The sequence below is a fragment of the Phasianus colchicus genome, chromosome 36 (assembly GCF_987193195.1).
Source record: "Phasianus colchicus chromosome 36, bPhaCol1.hap1.1, whole genome shotgun sequence".
NCBI lineage: Eukaryota > Metazoa > Chordata > Aves > Galliformes > Phasianidae > Phasianus > Phasianus colchicus.
In genome coordinates this window covers 1,403,463-1,417,252 of record NC_143471.1, presented here as the reverse complement: position 1 = coordinate 1,417,252, position 13,790 = coordinate 1,403,463, and the positions used below count along the sequence as shown (strand labels likewise).

Here is a 13,790-nt window from a genome sequence, read left to right as displayed (position 1 = left end):
AGAACCCACAGAGACCCCACAACTCTACAGCCACCCCACAGCCACCCCACAACCCCAAGAGACCCCACAGAGACCCCACAACCCCAAGAGACCCCACAGAGACCCCATAACGACCCCACAACCCCAAGAGACCCCACAGCCACCCCACAACCCCACAGAGACCCCAAAATGATCCCACAAGCCCACAGAGACCCCACAGAGACCCCATAGCCTCCCCACAACCCCAAGAGACCCCACAGAGACCCCACAGCCACCCCACAACCCCAAGAGAACCCATAGAGACCCCACAGCCACCCCACAACCCCAAGAGACCCCACAGAGACCCCACAGAGACCCCACAGCCACCCCACAACCCCACAGAGACCCCATAGAGACACCACAACCCCATAGAGACCCCACAACTCCACAGAGACCCCACAGCCACACCACAACCACAAGAGACCCCACAGACACCCCACAACCCCACGAGACCCCACAGAGACCCCACAGCCACCCCACAACCCCACAGAGACCCCATAGAGACCCCACAACCCCATAGGGACCCCAGAACCACCCCACAACCCCAAGAGACCCCACAGAGACCCCACAACGACCCCACAAGCCCATAGAGACCCCATAGAGACCTCACAATCCCACAGAGACCCCATAAAGACCCCGCAACCCCACAGAGACCCCAAAATGATGCCAGAACCGCACAGAGACTCCATAAAGACACCACAACCCCATAGAGACCCCATAGAGACACCACAACCCCACAGAGGCCCCACAACCCCACAGAGACCCCAGAACAACCCCTCAACCCCACAGAGACCCCATAGAGACCCCACAATCCCATAGAGACCCCAAACCCCATAGAGACCCCATAGAGACCCCAGAAACCCACAGAGACCCCAAAATGACCCCACAACCCCACAGAGACCCCATAGAGACACCACAACTCCATAGAGACCCCAGAACCACCCCACAGCCCCATAAAAATCCCATAGAGACCCAGAACCCCATAGAGAACCCAGAGCAACTCCACAACCCTATAGAGACCCCATAGAGACCCCATAGAGACCCCACAACCCTATAGAGACACCAGAACTACCCCACAACTGCAGAGACCCCAGAACCACCCCACAACCCCATAGAGAACTGCACAGAGACCCCACAACCCCACAGAGACCCCAGAACAACCCCACAACCCCATAGAGACCCCATAGAGACCCCACAACCCCATAGGGACCCCAAACCCCATAGAGACCCCATAGAGACCCGACAACGCCACAGAGACCCCAGAACCACCCCAGAACCCGACAGAGACCCCAAAATGACCCCACAACCCCACAGAGACCCCATAGAGACCCCACAACCCCATAGGGACCCCAGAACCACCCCACAACCCCACAGAGACCCCAAAATGACCCCACAACCCTATAAAAATCCCACAGAGACCCCAGAACACCATAGAGATCCCAGAGCAACCCCACAACCTCATAAGATCCCATAGAGACCCCACAACCTCACAGAGACCCCAGAACCACCCCACAAACCCAAAGAGACCTCAGAACCACCCCACAACCCCATAGAGACCCGACAACCCCACAGAGACCCCACAGAGACCCCACAACGACCCCACAAGCCCATAGAGACCCCATAGAGACCCCACAACCCCACAGAGACCCCATAAAGACCCCGCAACCCCAGAGAGACCCCAAAATGACCCCAGAACCCCACAGAGACCCCATAGAGACCCCACAACCCCACAGAGACCCCAAACCCCATAGAGACCCCATAGAGACCCCATAGAGACCCCAGAACCCCTGACCCCCCCTGACCCCCCGTGACCCCTGACCCCTGACCTTGGAGACACCGTCCCAGAACTCCCCATGAACCCAGATGACCCTCTGACCCCATATGACCCCATGACCCCAGATGACCCCATGACCCCCCATAACTCCATATGACCCCATAACCCCAGAACTCCCCATGACCCCATATGACCCCATGTGACCCCATGACCCTATAACCTTCCATGACCCCATATAACCCCATGTGACCCCATATGACCCCATGACCCCACATGACCCCACATGACTCCATGACCCCATGTGACCCCATGACCCCACATGACCCCATGACCCCACTTGACCCCTTGACTGCATATGACCCCACATGACCCCATATAACCCCGTAACCCCATGTGACCCCATGACCCCCTGTGACCCCTGGCCCCCCCTTGACCCCGTGACCCCTGACCCCTGACCTTAGAGGCGCCGTCCCAGAACTCCCCATGACCCCATATGACCCCATATGACCCCGTAACCCATGTGACCCCGTGACCCCCGTGACCCACGTGACCCCCTGTGACCCCCTGACCCCATATGACCCCATATGACCCAACATGACCCTATAACCTTCCATGACCCCATATAACCCCTTGTGACCCAATACGACCCCATGACCCCACATGACCCCATGACCCCACATGACCCCATGTGACCCCATGTGACCCCATATGACCCCATATGACCCCTGACCCCCCGTGACCCCATATGACCCCATGACCCCACATGACCCCCTGACCGCATTTGACCTCATACGACCCCAATAACCCCATATGACCCCATGTAACCCCATAACCCCACGTGACCCCACGACCCCCCGTGACCCCTGACCCCCCGTGACCCCATGACCCCGCATGACCCCATATGACCCCGTAACCCCACATGACCCCCTGACCGCATATGACCCCATATGTCCCCATACGACCCCATACAACCCTATAACCTTCCACGACCCCATATAACACCATGTGACCCCATGACCCCACATGACCCCACATGACCCCATGACCCCATGTGACCCCATGACCCCACATGACCCCATGACCCCACTTGACCCCCTGACCGCATTTGACCCCATATGACCCCATATAACCCCAATAACCCCATATGACCCCATATAACCCCATAACCCCATGTGACCACATGACCCCCCGTGACCCCTGACCCCCCGTGATCCCGTGACCCCATATGACCCCATGAACCCACAGGACCCCCTGACCGCATTTGACCTCATACGACCCCAATAACCCCATATGACCCCATATAACCCCATAACCCCATGTGACCCCACGACCCCCCGTGCCCCCTGACCCCTCCGTGACCCCGTGCCCCCCCGTGACCCCTGACCCCTGACCTTAGTGGCACCGTCCCAGAACTCCCCATGACCCCATATGACCCCATATGACCCCATATAACCCCATAACCCCATGTGACCCCATGACCCTCCGTGACCCCTGACCCCCCCGTGACCCCGTGACCCCATGACCCCTGACCTTGGCGGCTCCGTTGCCGTGCAGCACGCAGGGCGCAGTGCCGTAGCGCTCGTTGCGCAGCTGCGCCCGGCCGCCATCGAAGTGCAGCCGCACCTCCGCTAATTAGCGCTCATCATTAATTAGCCGCGCCGCCGCCCCGCCCCGCCGCCTCCCTCCTCAACCCGTAATTACAGCCCCGTTAATTAACCGCGGCGCCACCCCCCTCCCCCCCGCCCCCCCCCCCCCCGTCACCGCCTCGCCGCACCTAATTAGCGCCCCCACGTTAATTAATTGTTAATTAACCGCCAGTAATGAGCGCCTCGTTCGTCAACCGCAGCGACACTTCGCAGGGCAGCTTCGTTAATTAACCCGCAGCAGCACCACCCCTGATTAGCGCCTCGCTAATTAACCTTGAGCACCACCCCTAATTATTGCTTCGTTAATTAACCCACAGCACCTCCTAACAATTAACCCCAATGACTAATTAACCCCGATTAACGATTAACTCAATACCTAATTAATCCCAATTAATAACAAACCCTAATGAATAACTCACCCCCAATTAATAACCAACCCCAATTAATAATTAGCCGCCATTAATAACGAGCCCCAATTAACGATTAGCCCCATTGCTCATTAACCCCATTGCTAATTAACTCCATTACTAATTAACGCTAATTAGCCCCCTCACCGACGGCTCCGTTCAGGTTCTGGAAGATTTGGGAGCGATGATCCAAAGCCAGGCCCAGCTCCGCCTGGGGGCAAAGGTCAGGGGTCACAGGGGTCAAAGGGGTCATGGGGTCACAGGGGTCAAAGGGGTCACGAGGTCACAGGGGTCACGGGGTCACAAGTTCAGAAGCCACGAGTTCTGGGGTCACAGGGTTGTGGGGACTGGGGTCACAGGGTCAGGGGTCACGGGGTCAGGGGTCATGGGTCAGAGGGTTGCGGGGTCAGGGGTCACGGGGTCTGGGGTCACAGGGACAGGGGTCAGGGGTCATGGGGTCAGGGGTCACAGGGTTGCAGGGTCTGGGTCACATGGTCAGGGGTCACGAGGTCATGGGACACTGGGTCAGCGGTTACAGGGTCAGGGGTCAGAGGTCAGAGGGTCTGGGGTCACAGGATCAGGGTCAGAGGATCAGGGGTCACGAGGTCAGGGGGCTCTGGGTCAGGGGTCAGAGGTCACAGGGGCTGGGGTCACAGGATCAGGGGTCATGCGGTCAGGGGGCACTGGGTCAGGGGTCACAGGGTCAGGGGTCAGAGGTCACACGGTGAGGGGTCACGGGGTCAGGAGTCAGAGGTCACAGGGTCTGGGGTCACGGGATCAGGGGTCACGAGGTCAGTGGTCACAGGGTCAGCAGTTACAGGGTCAGGGGTCAGAGGTCACAGGGCCTGGGGTCACGGGGTCTGGGGTCAGAAGGTCAGGGGGCACTGGGTCAGCGGTTACAGGGTCAGGGTCAGAGGTCACAGAGGACCACAGAGGTTGGGGAGGAGTCTTTTGGGGGGGGGTCTTTTGGGGTCTTAAGTGGGTTGGGGGGGGATTGTTTGGGATCCCAAAAAAACTGGGTGGGGCTCAGGGGGGGGAAGGGGGGGGGGTCTTTGGGGGGGGGTGTTTTGGGGGGGGGCTTTTGGGGTCTTAAGGGGGTTGGGGGGGGGGTTTAAGATCCTAAAAAAACAGGGGAAGGGGGGGTGGGTCTTGGGGGGGGGGGCTCTCTAGGAGGGGGGGGGTCTCGGGGGGGTGGTGTCGTTTTGCAGGGGGCTTTTGGGGTCTTAAGGGGGTTGGGGAGGGGGGGGTTGTTTGGGATCCCAAAAAAACAGGGGGGGGGCGGGGTCCCGGTTGTGGGTGGGGGAGGGTCTCGGGGGGGGGTCTCGGGGGGGGGGGTCTCTCTGGGGAGGGTCTCAGGGGGGGGTTGGTGTCGTTTTGGGGGGGGCGTTTGGGGGGGGGCTTTTGGGGTCTTAAGGGGGTTGGGGGGGGGGGTTGTTTGGGATCCCAAACAAGGGGAAGGGGGGGGTGTTGGGGGTTGGGGCGGGGGTCCCGGTTGTGGGTGGGGGGGGAGGAGGTCTCGGGGGGGGGGTGGTTGTCGTTTTGCGGGGGGGGGTTTGGGGGGGGATTTTGGGGTCTTAAGTGGGTTGGGGGCGGGGGGTTGTTTGGGATCCCAAAAAAACAGGGGGGGGGGGCGGGGGTCCCGGTTGTGGGTGGGTTTGGGGGGGGTGTCCGGGGGGGGGTTGGTGTCGTTTTGGGCCGGGGGGGTTTGGGGGGGCTTTTGGGGTCTTAAGTGGGTTGGGGGGCGGGGGGTTGTTTGGGATCCCAAATGAACGGGGGGGGGTCTCCGGGGGGGGGGTTTCTGGGGTGGGGGGGGGTCTCGGGGGGGGGGGCTCTCTGGGGGGGGGGTCTCGGGGGGTCTCGGGGGGGGTTGTTGTCGTTTTGGGGGGGGTGGTTGGGGGGGGGCTTTTGGGGTCTTAAGTGGGTTGGGGTGGGGGGGGTTGTTTGGGATCCCAAAAGAACAGGGGGGGGGATCTCGGGGGGGGGGGGGTCCCGGTTGTGGGTGGGTTTGGGTGGAGGGTCTCTGGGGGGGGGGGGGTTTTGGGGGGGGGCTTTTGGGGTCCTAAGTGGGTTGGGGAGGGGGGGGTTGTTTGGGATCCCAAAAGAACGGGGGGGGGTCTTGGGGGGGGGGGGGGTCTCTCTGGTGGGGGGGGGGGTTTCGGGGGGGGGGGTTTGTTGTCGTTTTGGGGTGGGGCGTTTTGGGGTCTTAAGGGGGTTGGGGGGGTGGGGGGTTGTTTGGGATCCCAAAAAAACAGGGGGGGGGTCTCGGGGGGGGGGGGGGTCCCGGTTGTGGGTGGGTTTGGGTGGAGGGTCTCTGGGGGGGGGGTGTTTTGGGGGGGGGCGTTTTGGGGTCTTAAGGGGGTTGGGGGGGGGGGGGGGGTTGTTTGGGATCCCAAAAGAAAGGGGGGGGGTCTCCGGGGGGGGGTGGGGGTCCCGGTTGTGGGTGGGGGGGATCTCGGGGGGGGGGTCTCTCTGGGGGGGTGGTCTGGGGGGGGGGTTGTTGTCGTTTTGGGGGGGGGGGTTTGGGGGGGGGCTTTTGGGGTCTTAAGTGGGTTGGGGGGGTGGGGGGTTGTTTGGGATCCCAATAAAACAGGGGGGGGCCGGGTGTCCCGGTTGTGGGTGGGGGGGGTCTTTGGGGGGGGGGGGGGGTTTCGAGGGGGGGGGCTTGTTGTCGTTTTGGGGGGGGGGTTTGGGGGGGCTTTTGGGGTCTTAAAGGGGTTTGGGGGGGGGGGTTGTTTGGGATCCCAAAAGAACGGGGGGGGGTCTTGGGGGGGGGGGGGGTCTCTCTGGGGGGGGTTTCGGGGGGGTGGGGTTGTTGTCGTTTTGTGGGGGGGGCGTTTTGGGGTCTTAAGTGGGTTGGGGGGGTGGGGGGTTGTTTGGGATCCCAAAATAACGGGGGGGGGGTCTTGGGGGGGGGGTCTCTCTGGGGGGGGGTTTCGGGGGGGGGGGTTTGTTGTCGTTTTGGGGGGGGGTCTTTCGGGGTCTTAAGTGGGTTGGGGGGGGGGTTGTTTGGGATCCCAAAGGAACAGGGGGATGGGGGGGGCGGGGGTCCCGGTTGTGGGTGGGGGGGGGTCTTTGGGGGGGGGGGGGGTCTCTCTGGGGGGGGGTTTCGGGGGGGGGTTTGTTGTCGTTTTGGGGGGGAGGGGGTTTGGGGGGGGGCTTTTGGGGTCTTAAGTGGGTTGGAGAGGGGGGGGTTGTTTGGGATCCCAAACAGGGGGAAGGGGGGGTGTCGGGGGGGGGGCGGGGGTCCCGGTTTTGGTTGGTGGGGGGGGGTCTCTGGGGGGGGGGTCTCGGGGGGGGGGTTGTTGTCGTTTTGGGGGGGGTGTTTTGGGGGGGGCTTTTGGGGTCTTAAGGGGGTTTGGGGGGGGGGGGTTGTTTGGGATCCCCAAAAAACAGGGGGGGGGCTCGGGGGGGGGGGGGTCTCTCTGTGGGGGGGGGGGGGTTGGTGTCGTTTTGGGGGGGGGGGGTGTTTTCAGGGGGTCCTTTTGGGGTCTTAAGTGGGTTGGGGGGGGGGGAGTTGTTTGGGATCCCAAAAAAAACGGGGGGGGGGGGTCCCGGTTGTGGGTGGGTTTGGGGGGGTCTTGGGGGGGGGGTCTCGGGGGGGGGCTTTGTTGTCGTTTTGGGGGGGGTCTGCGCACCCTGAGCGCGGGCTGCAGGTAGAGCCGCGTGTAGAACAGCTGGTCGTCGGCGTCGTCGCGCTGCTGCCAGCGCTGCACCAGGCGCCACAGCGCGGGGGCGAAGCCCAGGAAGCCTGGAGGGGGGGGGGGGGAGGGGGGGGTTTTTTTGGGGGGGGGGGGGGGGGGGCAGCTTTTTTTTTTGTTTTTTTTGTGGGGGGGGGAGGTTTTTGTTTTTGCAGGCGTTGCTCCGACATTATGGCTTTTTTTTTTTTTTTTTTTTTTTAAGGCGGGGCCGCTTTAACCCCCCCCCCCCACTTCAAACCCTGACTTTAAGCCCCCCCCCCCCCCCCAAAGCCCACAACCCCCTTTTTTTTGGGGGGGGGGCACAACTATCACTTATTTTTTCTTGGGGGGGGGCACTTTAAACCCTTTCTTTTTTTGGGGGGGGGCCACAACCATCACTTATTTTTTTGGGGGGGGCCCCCACTTTAACCCCCCCCCAACCCCACAAACCCCTTTTTTCGGGGGGGGGGCCATAACTATCACCTATTTTTTTTGGGGGGGGGGACACTTTAAACCCCCCCCCCTCCCAACCCCACAAACCCCTTTTTTTTTTGGGGGGGGGGCACAACCATCACTTATTTTTTCTTGGGGGGGGGCACTTTAAACCCTTTCTTTTTTGGGGGGGGGGGCACAACTATCACCTACTTTTTTTTTGGGGGGGGAGGGACACTTTAAACCTCCCCCCCTCAACCCCACAAACCCTTTTTTTGGGGGAGCCCCCACAACTATTATTTTTTTTAGGGGGGGGCCCCCACTTTAACCCCCCCCCCCAACCCCACAAACCCCTTTTTTTGGGGGGGGGGCCCACAACTATCACTTATTTTTCTTTGGGGGGGGGGGACACACTTTAAACCGCCCCCCCCTCCCAAAGCCCAGAACCCCCTTTTTTTTTCGGGGGGGGCACAACTATCACTTATTTTTTTGGGGGGGGGACACTTTAAACACCCCCCCCCAACCCCAAAGCCCACAGACCCGTTGTTTTTTGGGGGGGGGGCACAATGATGACATTGTTTTCTAGGGGGGGCCCCACTTTAAAGCCCCCACAAACCCTTTTTTTGGGGGGGGCCCCCACAACTATTATTTTTTTTAGGGGGGGGCCCCCACTTTAACCCCCCCCCCAACCCCACAAACCCCTTTTTTTTGGGGGGGGGGCCCACAACTATCACTTATTTTTTCTTGGGGGGGGGGCACTTTAAACTCCTTTCTTTTTTGGGGGGGGGGCCATAACTATCACCTACTTTTTTTTTGGGGGGGGGGGGACACTTTAAACCTCCCCCCCCCAACCCCACAAACCCTTTTTTTTGGGGGGGGGGGCACAACTATCACTTATTTTTTGGGGGGGGGCCCGGACTTTAAACCCCCCCCAACCCCACAAACCCCTTTTTTCGGGGGGGGGGCCCAAAACTATCACTTATTTTCTTGGGGAGGGGGGGACACTTTAAACCCCCCCCCCCCCCCAAAGCCCACAGCCCCCTTTTTTTTTTGGGGGGGGGCCACAACTATCACTTATTTTTTCTTGGGGGGGGGGCACTTTAAACTCCTTTCTTTTTGGGGGGGGGGGCCATAACTATCACCTACTTTTTTTTTGGGGGGGGGGGGGACACTTTAAACCCCACCCCCCCCCCAACCCCACAAACCCCATTTTTGGGGGGGGGACCCATAACTATCACTTATTTTTTGGGGGGGGGCCCGGACTTTAAACCCCCCACCCCTCAACCCCAAAAACCCCTTTTTTTTGGGGGGGGGGGGGCACAACTATCACTTATTTTTCTTTGGGGGGGGGGGACACTTTAAACCCCCCCCCCCCAGCCCCAAAGCCCACAAACCCTTTTTTTTTTGGGGGGGGGCACAATGATGACTTTTCTTTTCTAGGGGGGGCCCCACTTTAAGCCCCCCCCCCCCAACCCCACCACCCCTTTTTTTTTGGGTGGGGCCCCACAACTATTACTTTTTTTTTGGGGGGGGGGACACACTTTAAACCCCCCCCATCCCCATTGCCCCCCCTCCCCATTCCCCCCCCCAAATTTCTGCCACCCCCCCTTTAATACCCCCCCATTTCTGCCCCCCCCATTTCTCCCCCCCATCCCCATTGCCCCCATTGCCCCCCCATTTCTTCCCGCCCCCAATTTCTGCCACCCCCCCTTTAATACCCCCCCCCATTGCCCCCCCCTCCCCATTTCCCCCCCCCATTTCTCCCCCCCATCCCCATTGCCCCCATTGCCCCCCCATTCCTTCCCCTCCCCATTTCTGCCCCCCCATCCCTCCACCCTCATTTCTCCCCCCTCCCCATTTCCCCCCCCATTTCTGCCCCCCCCCCATTTCTCCCCCCCAATCCCCACTTCCCCCCCCCACCCCCATTCCCCACCCATCCCCATTTCCCCACCCCCATTTCTCCCCCCCCTCCCCATTTCCCCCCCCATTTCCCCCCCTCCCCAAATTCCCGTGCCCCCCCTCCCCATTTCCCCCCCCCCATTTCTCTCCCCCCCATCCCCATTTCCCCCCCTCCCCATTTCTGCCCCCCCCATCCCACCCCCCAAATTCCCGTGCCCCCCCTCCCCATTTCCCCCCATTTCCCCCCCCCATTCCCCCCCCCATTTCTCCCCCCCATCCCCATTTCCCCCCCCCCCAAATTCCCGTGCCCCCCCTCCCCATTTCCCCCCCCCCATTTCTCCCCCCCCACCCCCATCCCCCCCCCCAAATTCCCGTGCCCCCCCTCCCCATTTCCCCCCATTTCCCCCCATTTCCCCCCCCCATCCCCATCCCCCCCCCCAAATTCCCGTGCCCCCCCTCCCCATTTCCCCCCCCCATTTCTCCCCCCCCACCCCCATCCCCCCCCCCAAATTCCCGTGCCCCCCCTCCCCATTTCCCCCCATTTCCCCCCCCCATTTCTGTCCCCCCCATCCCCCCCCCAGCCCCATTCCCCCCCCCTCCCCATTGTCCCCCCCCTTTCCCCTCCCCATTTCCCCTCCCCATTTCCCCCCCCCATTTCTGTCCCCCCCCATTTCTCCCCCCCCACCCCCATCTCCCCCCCCCCAAATTCCCGTGCCCCCCTCCCCATTTCTGCCCCCCATCCGCCCCCCCCCCAAATTCCCGTGCCCCCCCTCCCCATTTCCCCCCCGCATTTCTCCCCCCCATCCCCATTCCCCCCCCCCCAAATTCCCGTGCCCCCCCTCCCCATTTCCCCCCCCCCGATTTCTGCCCCCCCCATCCCCCCCCCTCCCCATTGCCCCCCCCCATTTCCCCTCCCCATTTCTCCTCCCCATTCCCCCCCCCATTTCTCCCCCCCATCCCCATTTCCCCCCCCCCAAATTCCCGTGCCCCCCCTCCCCATTTCCCTCCCCCATTTCCCCCCCCGATTTCTGCCCCCCCCATCCCCATTCCCCCCCCCAAATTCCCGTGCCCCCCCTCCCCATTTCTGCCCCCCCCATCCCCCCCCCCTCCCCATTTCCCCCCCCGATTTCTGCCCCCCCCCCCCCCAACTTCCCGTGCCCCCCCCTCACCTCCGGAGTTGAGGTACCTCTTGCCGTCCCCCGCGGGGGGGTAGGCGGGCGCCAGCCCCCACTGCGGCCAGCAGAACGGCTCGGCCGAGAACAGCACGCGTGCCCCCCCCCTCCCAAAATGGCCCAGCAGCTCCTCGGGACCCCCGGCCAGCACCACATCATAGCTGGGGGGGGGGGGGGGCACAAAGGGGGGGGGGGGGTCACTACGTGCGCTCCCCAACCCCCCCTCGCCTTTCAATGAGTCTTCATTACATCCCCCCCCCCCCCCCAATTACATCCCTATGAGTGCTTACATCCAACCCCCAAATTTGTGACCCCCCCCACACGCAAATTTACGCCCCCCCCCCCCAAACTTATGCCCCCCCCCCAAATTATGACCCCCCCCCCAAATTTACGCTGCCCCCCCAAATTTATGACCCCCCCCACCCAAATTTACGCCCCCCCCAAATTTACGCTGCCCCCCAAAACTTATGCCCCCCCCCAAATTCATGCCCCCCCCCAATTTATGACCCCCCCACCCAAATTTATGACCCCCCCCAAATTTACGCTGCCCCCCCAAATTTATGACCCCCCCCCAAATTCATGCCCCCTCCCAATTTATGACCCCCCCCCAAATTTATGGGCCCCCCCCCAAATTTACACTGCCCCCCCAAACTTATGCCCCCCCTAAACTTATGCCCCCCCCCCAAATTCATGCCCCCCCCCCCAAATTCATGACCCCCCCACCCAAATTTACGGCCCCCCCCCAAATTTACACTGCCCCCCCAAATTTATGACCCCCCCACCCAAATTTACGGCCCCCCCCAAATTTACGCTGCCCCCCCAAACTTATGCCCCCCCCCCAAATTCATGCCCCCCCCCAGATTTATGACCCCCCCCCAAATTTACGCTGCCCCCCCAAACTTATGACCCCCCCCCAAATTCATGCCCCCCCCCAATTTATGACCCCCCCCAGATTTACGCTGCCCCCCCAAACTTATGCCCCCCCCTAAACTTTTGCCACCCCTCCAAATTCATGCCCCACCCCAATTTAGGAGCCCCCCCCCAAATTTACGCCCCCCCCAAACAAATTTAGACACCCCCCCCCAAATTTACGCTGCCTCCCCAAATTTATGATCCCCCCCACACCCAAATTTACGGCCCCCCCCAAATTTACGCTGCCCCCCCAAACTTATGCCCCCCCCAATTCATGCCCCCCCAATTTATGACCCCCCCGCCCAAATTTACGCTGCCCCCCAAACTTATGCCCCCCCCAAATTCATGCCCCCCCCCAATTTATGACCCCCCCAACCAAATTTACGCCCCCCCAAACTTATGCCCCCCCCCCAAATTCATGCCCCCCCCAAATTTATGACCCCCCCCACCCAAATTTACGCCCCCCCCCAAATTTACGCTGCCCCCCCCAAACTTATGCCCCCCCAAATTCATGCCCCACCCCAATTTATGACCCCCCCCACCCAAATTTACGCCCCCCCCCAAATTTACGCTGCCCCCCCCAAACTTATGCCCCCCCAAATTCATGCCCCCCCCAAATTTATGACCCCCCCCACCCAAATTTACGCCCCCCCCCAAATTTACGCTGCCCCCCCAAACTTAAGCCCCCCCAAATTCATGCTCCCCCCCAAATTTATGACCCCCCCCCCAAATTTACGCTGCCCCCCCAAATTTATGACCCCCCCCCACCCAAATTTACGGCCCCCCCCCAAATTTACGCCCCCCCTAAACTTATGCCCCCCCCAAATTCATGCCCCCCCCCAATTTATGACCCCCTCCCACATTTATGGCCCCCCCCCCAAATTTACGCTGCCCCCCCAAACTTATGCCCCCCCACCCAAACTTACGCCCCCCCCTAAAATTTACACTGCCCCTCCCAATTTATGACCCCCCCCAAATTTACGCCCCCCCAAACTTATGACCCCCCCCAAATTCATCCCCCCCCCCCAATTTATGACCCCCCAACCAAATTTACGCCCCACCAAATTCATGCCCCCCCCCCAAACTTATGCCCCCCCCTCAAATTCATGACCCCCCCAATTTAGGACCCCCTCCCACATTTATGCCCCCCCCCCAAATTTACGCTGCCCCCCCAAACTTATGCCCCCCCCCTAAAATTATGCCCCCCCCCCAAATTCATGCTCCACTCCAATTTAGGACCCCACCCACCCAAATTTATGCCCCCCCCCCCAAATTCATGCCCCCCCCCAATTTATGAACCCCCCCCAAATTTTTGGCCCCCCCCCAAATTTACACTGCCCCCCCAAACTTATGCCCCCCCCCCCAATTTATGACCCCCCCCATACCCTTAAGTTCCTCCCCCCCCCCAACCACACTTTTACGCCCCCCCCCCATCTTTATTCCCACCCCCCCAAACCTGACCTCCTGTGACCCCGTGTCCCCCCCCCCCACCTCTGGGTCCTCCATACGACCCCCCCAGCGCCCCCCCCCCCCCCACAAAGACCCTCCAGGACCCCCCCAGGACCACAAAATCCCCCCCCAGGACCCCCCCCAATCACCCCACGACCCCAAAATCCCCCCCCCAGGGCCCCCAATCTCTCCCAAGACCACCCCAGGACCCCCAAGCCCCCCCCCCAGGACCCCCAAATCCCCCCCAGGATCCCCAAATTCCACCCCCAGGACCCCCCCAAACCCCCCCACGACCCCAAAATCCCCCCCCCAGGGCCCCCAATCTCTCCCAAGACCCTCCCAGGACCCCCAATCCCCCCCCCCCAAGGACCCTCAATGCCTCCCAAGACCCCCCCAGGACCCCC

The 13,790-nt window shown here is 61.6% G+C and overlaps 1 protein-coding gene across 2 annotated transcripts in view; it reads right to left on the bottom strand.

Annotated features, from left to right (window-relative positions):
* The window catches only part of PLOD3 (procollagen-lysine,2-oxoglutarate 5-dioxygenase 3), a 118,722-nt gene that overhangs the window by 96,241 nt on the left and 8,691 nt on the right, over positions 1–13,790 (bottom strand). For both annotated transcript variants that reach the window (XM_090129369.1, XM_090129370.1), the window contains exons 4-7: positions 11,023–11,186; positions 7,481–7,593; positions 3,993–4,056; positions 3,323–3,420 (exon numbers count right to left, since the gene is read on the bottom strand). In XM_090129369.1, coding sequence (XP_089985495.1) covers positions 3,323–3,420; positions 3,993–4,056; positions 7,481–7,593; positions 11,023–11,186 — 439 coding nt within the window. The remainder of the gene's footprint in view (positions 1–3,322; positions 3,421–3,992; positions 4,057–7,480; positions 7,594–11,022; positions 11,187–13,790) is intronic.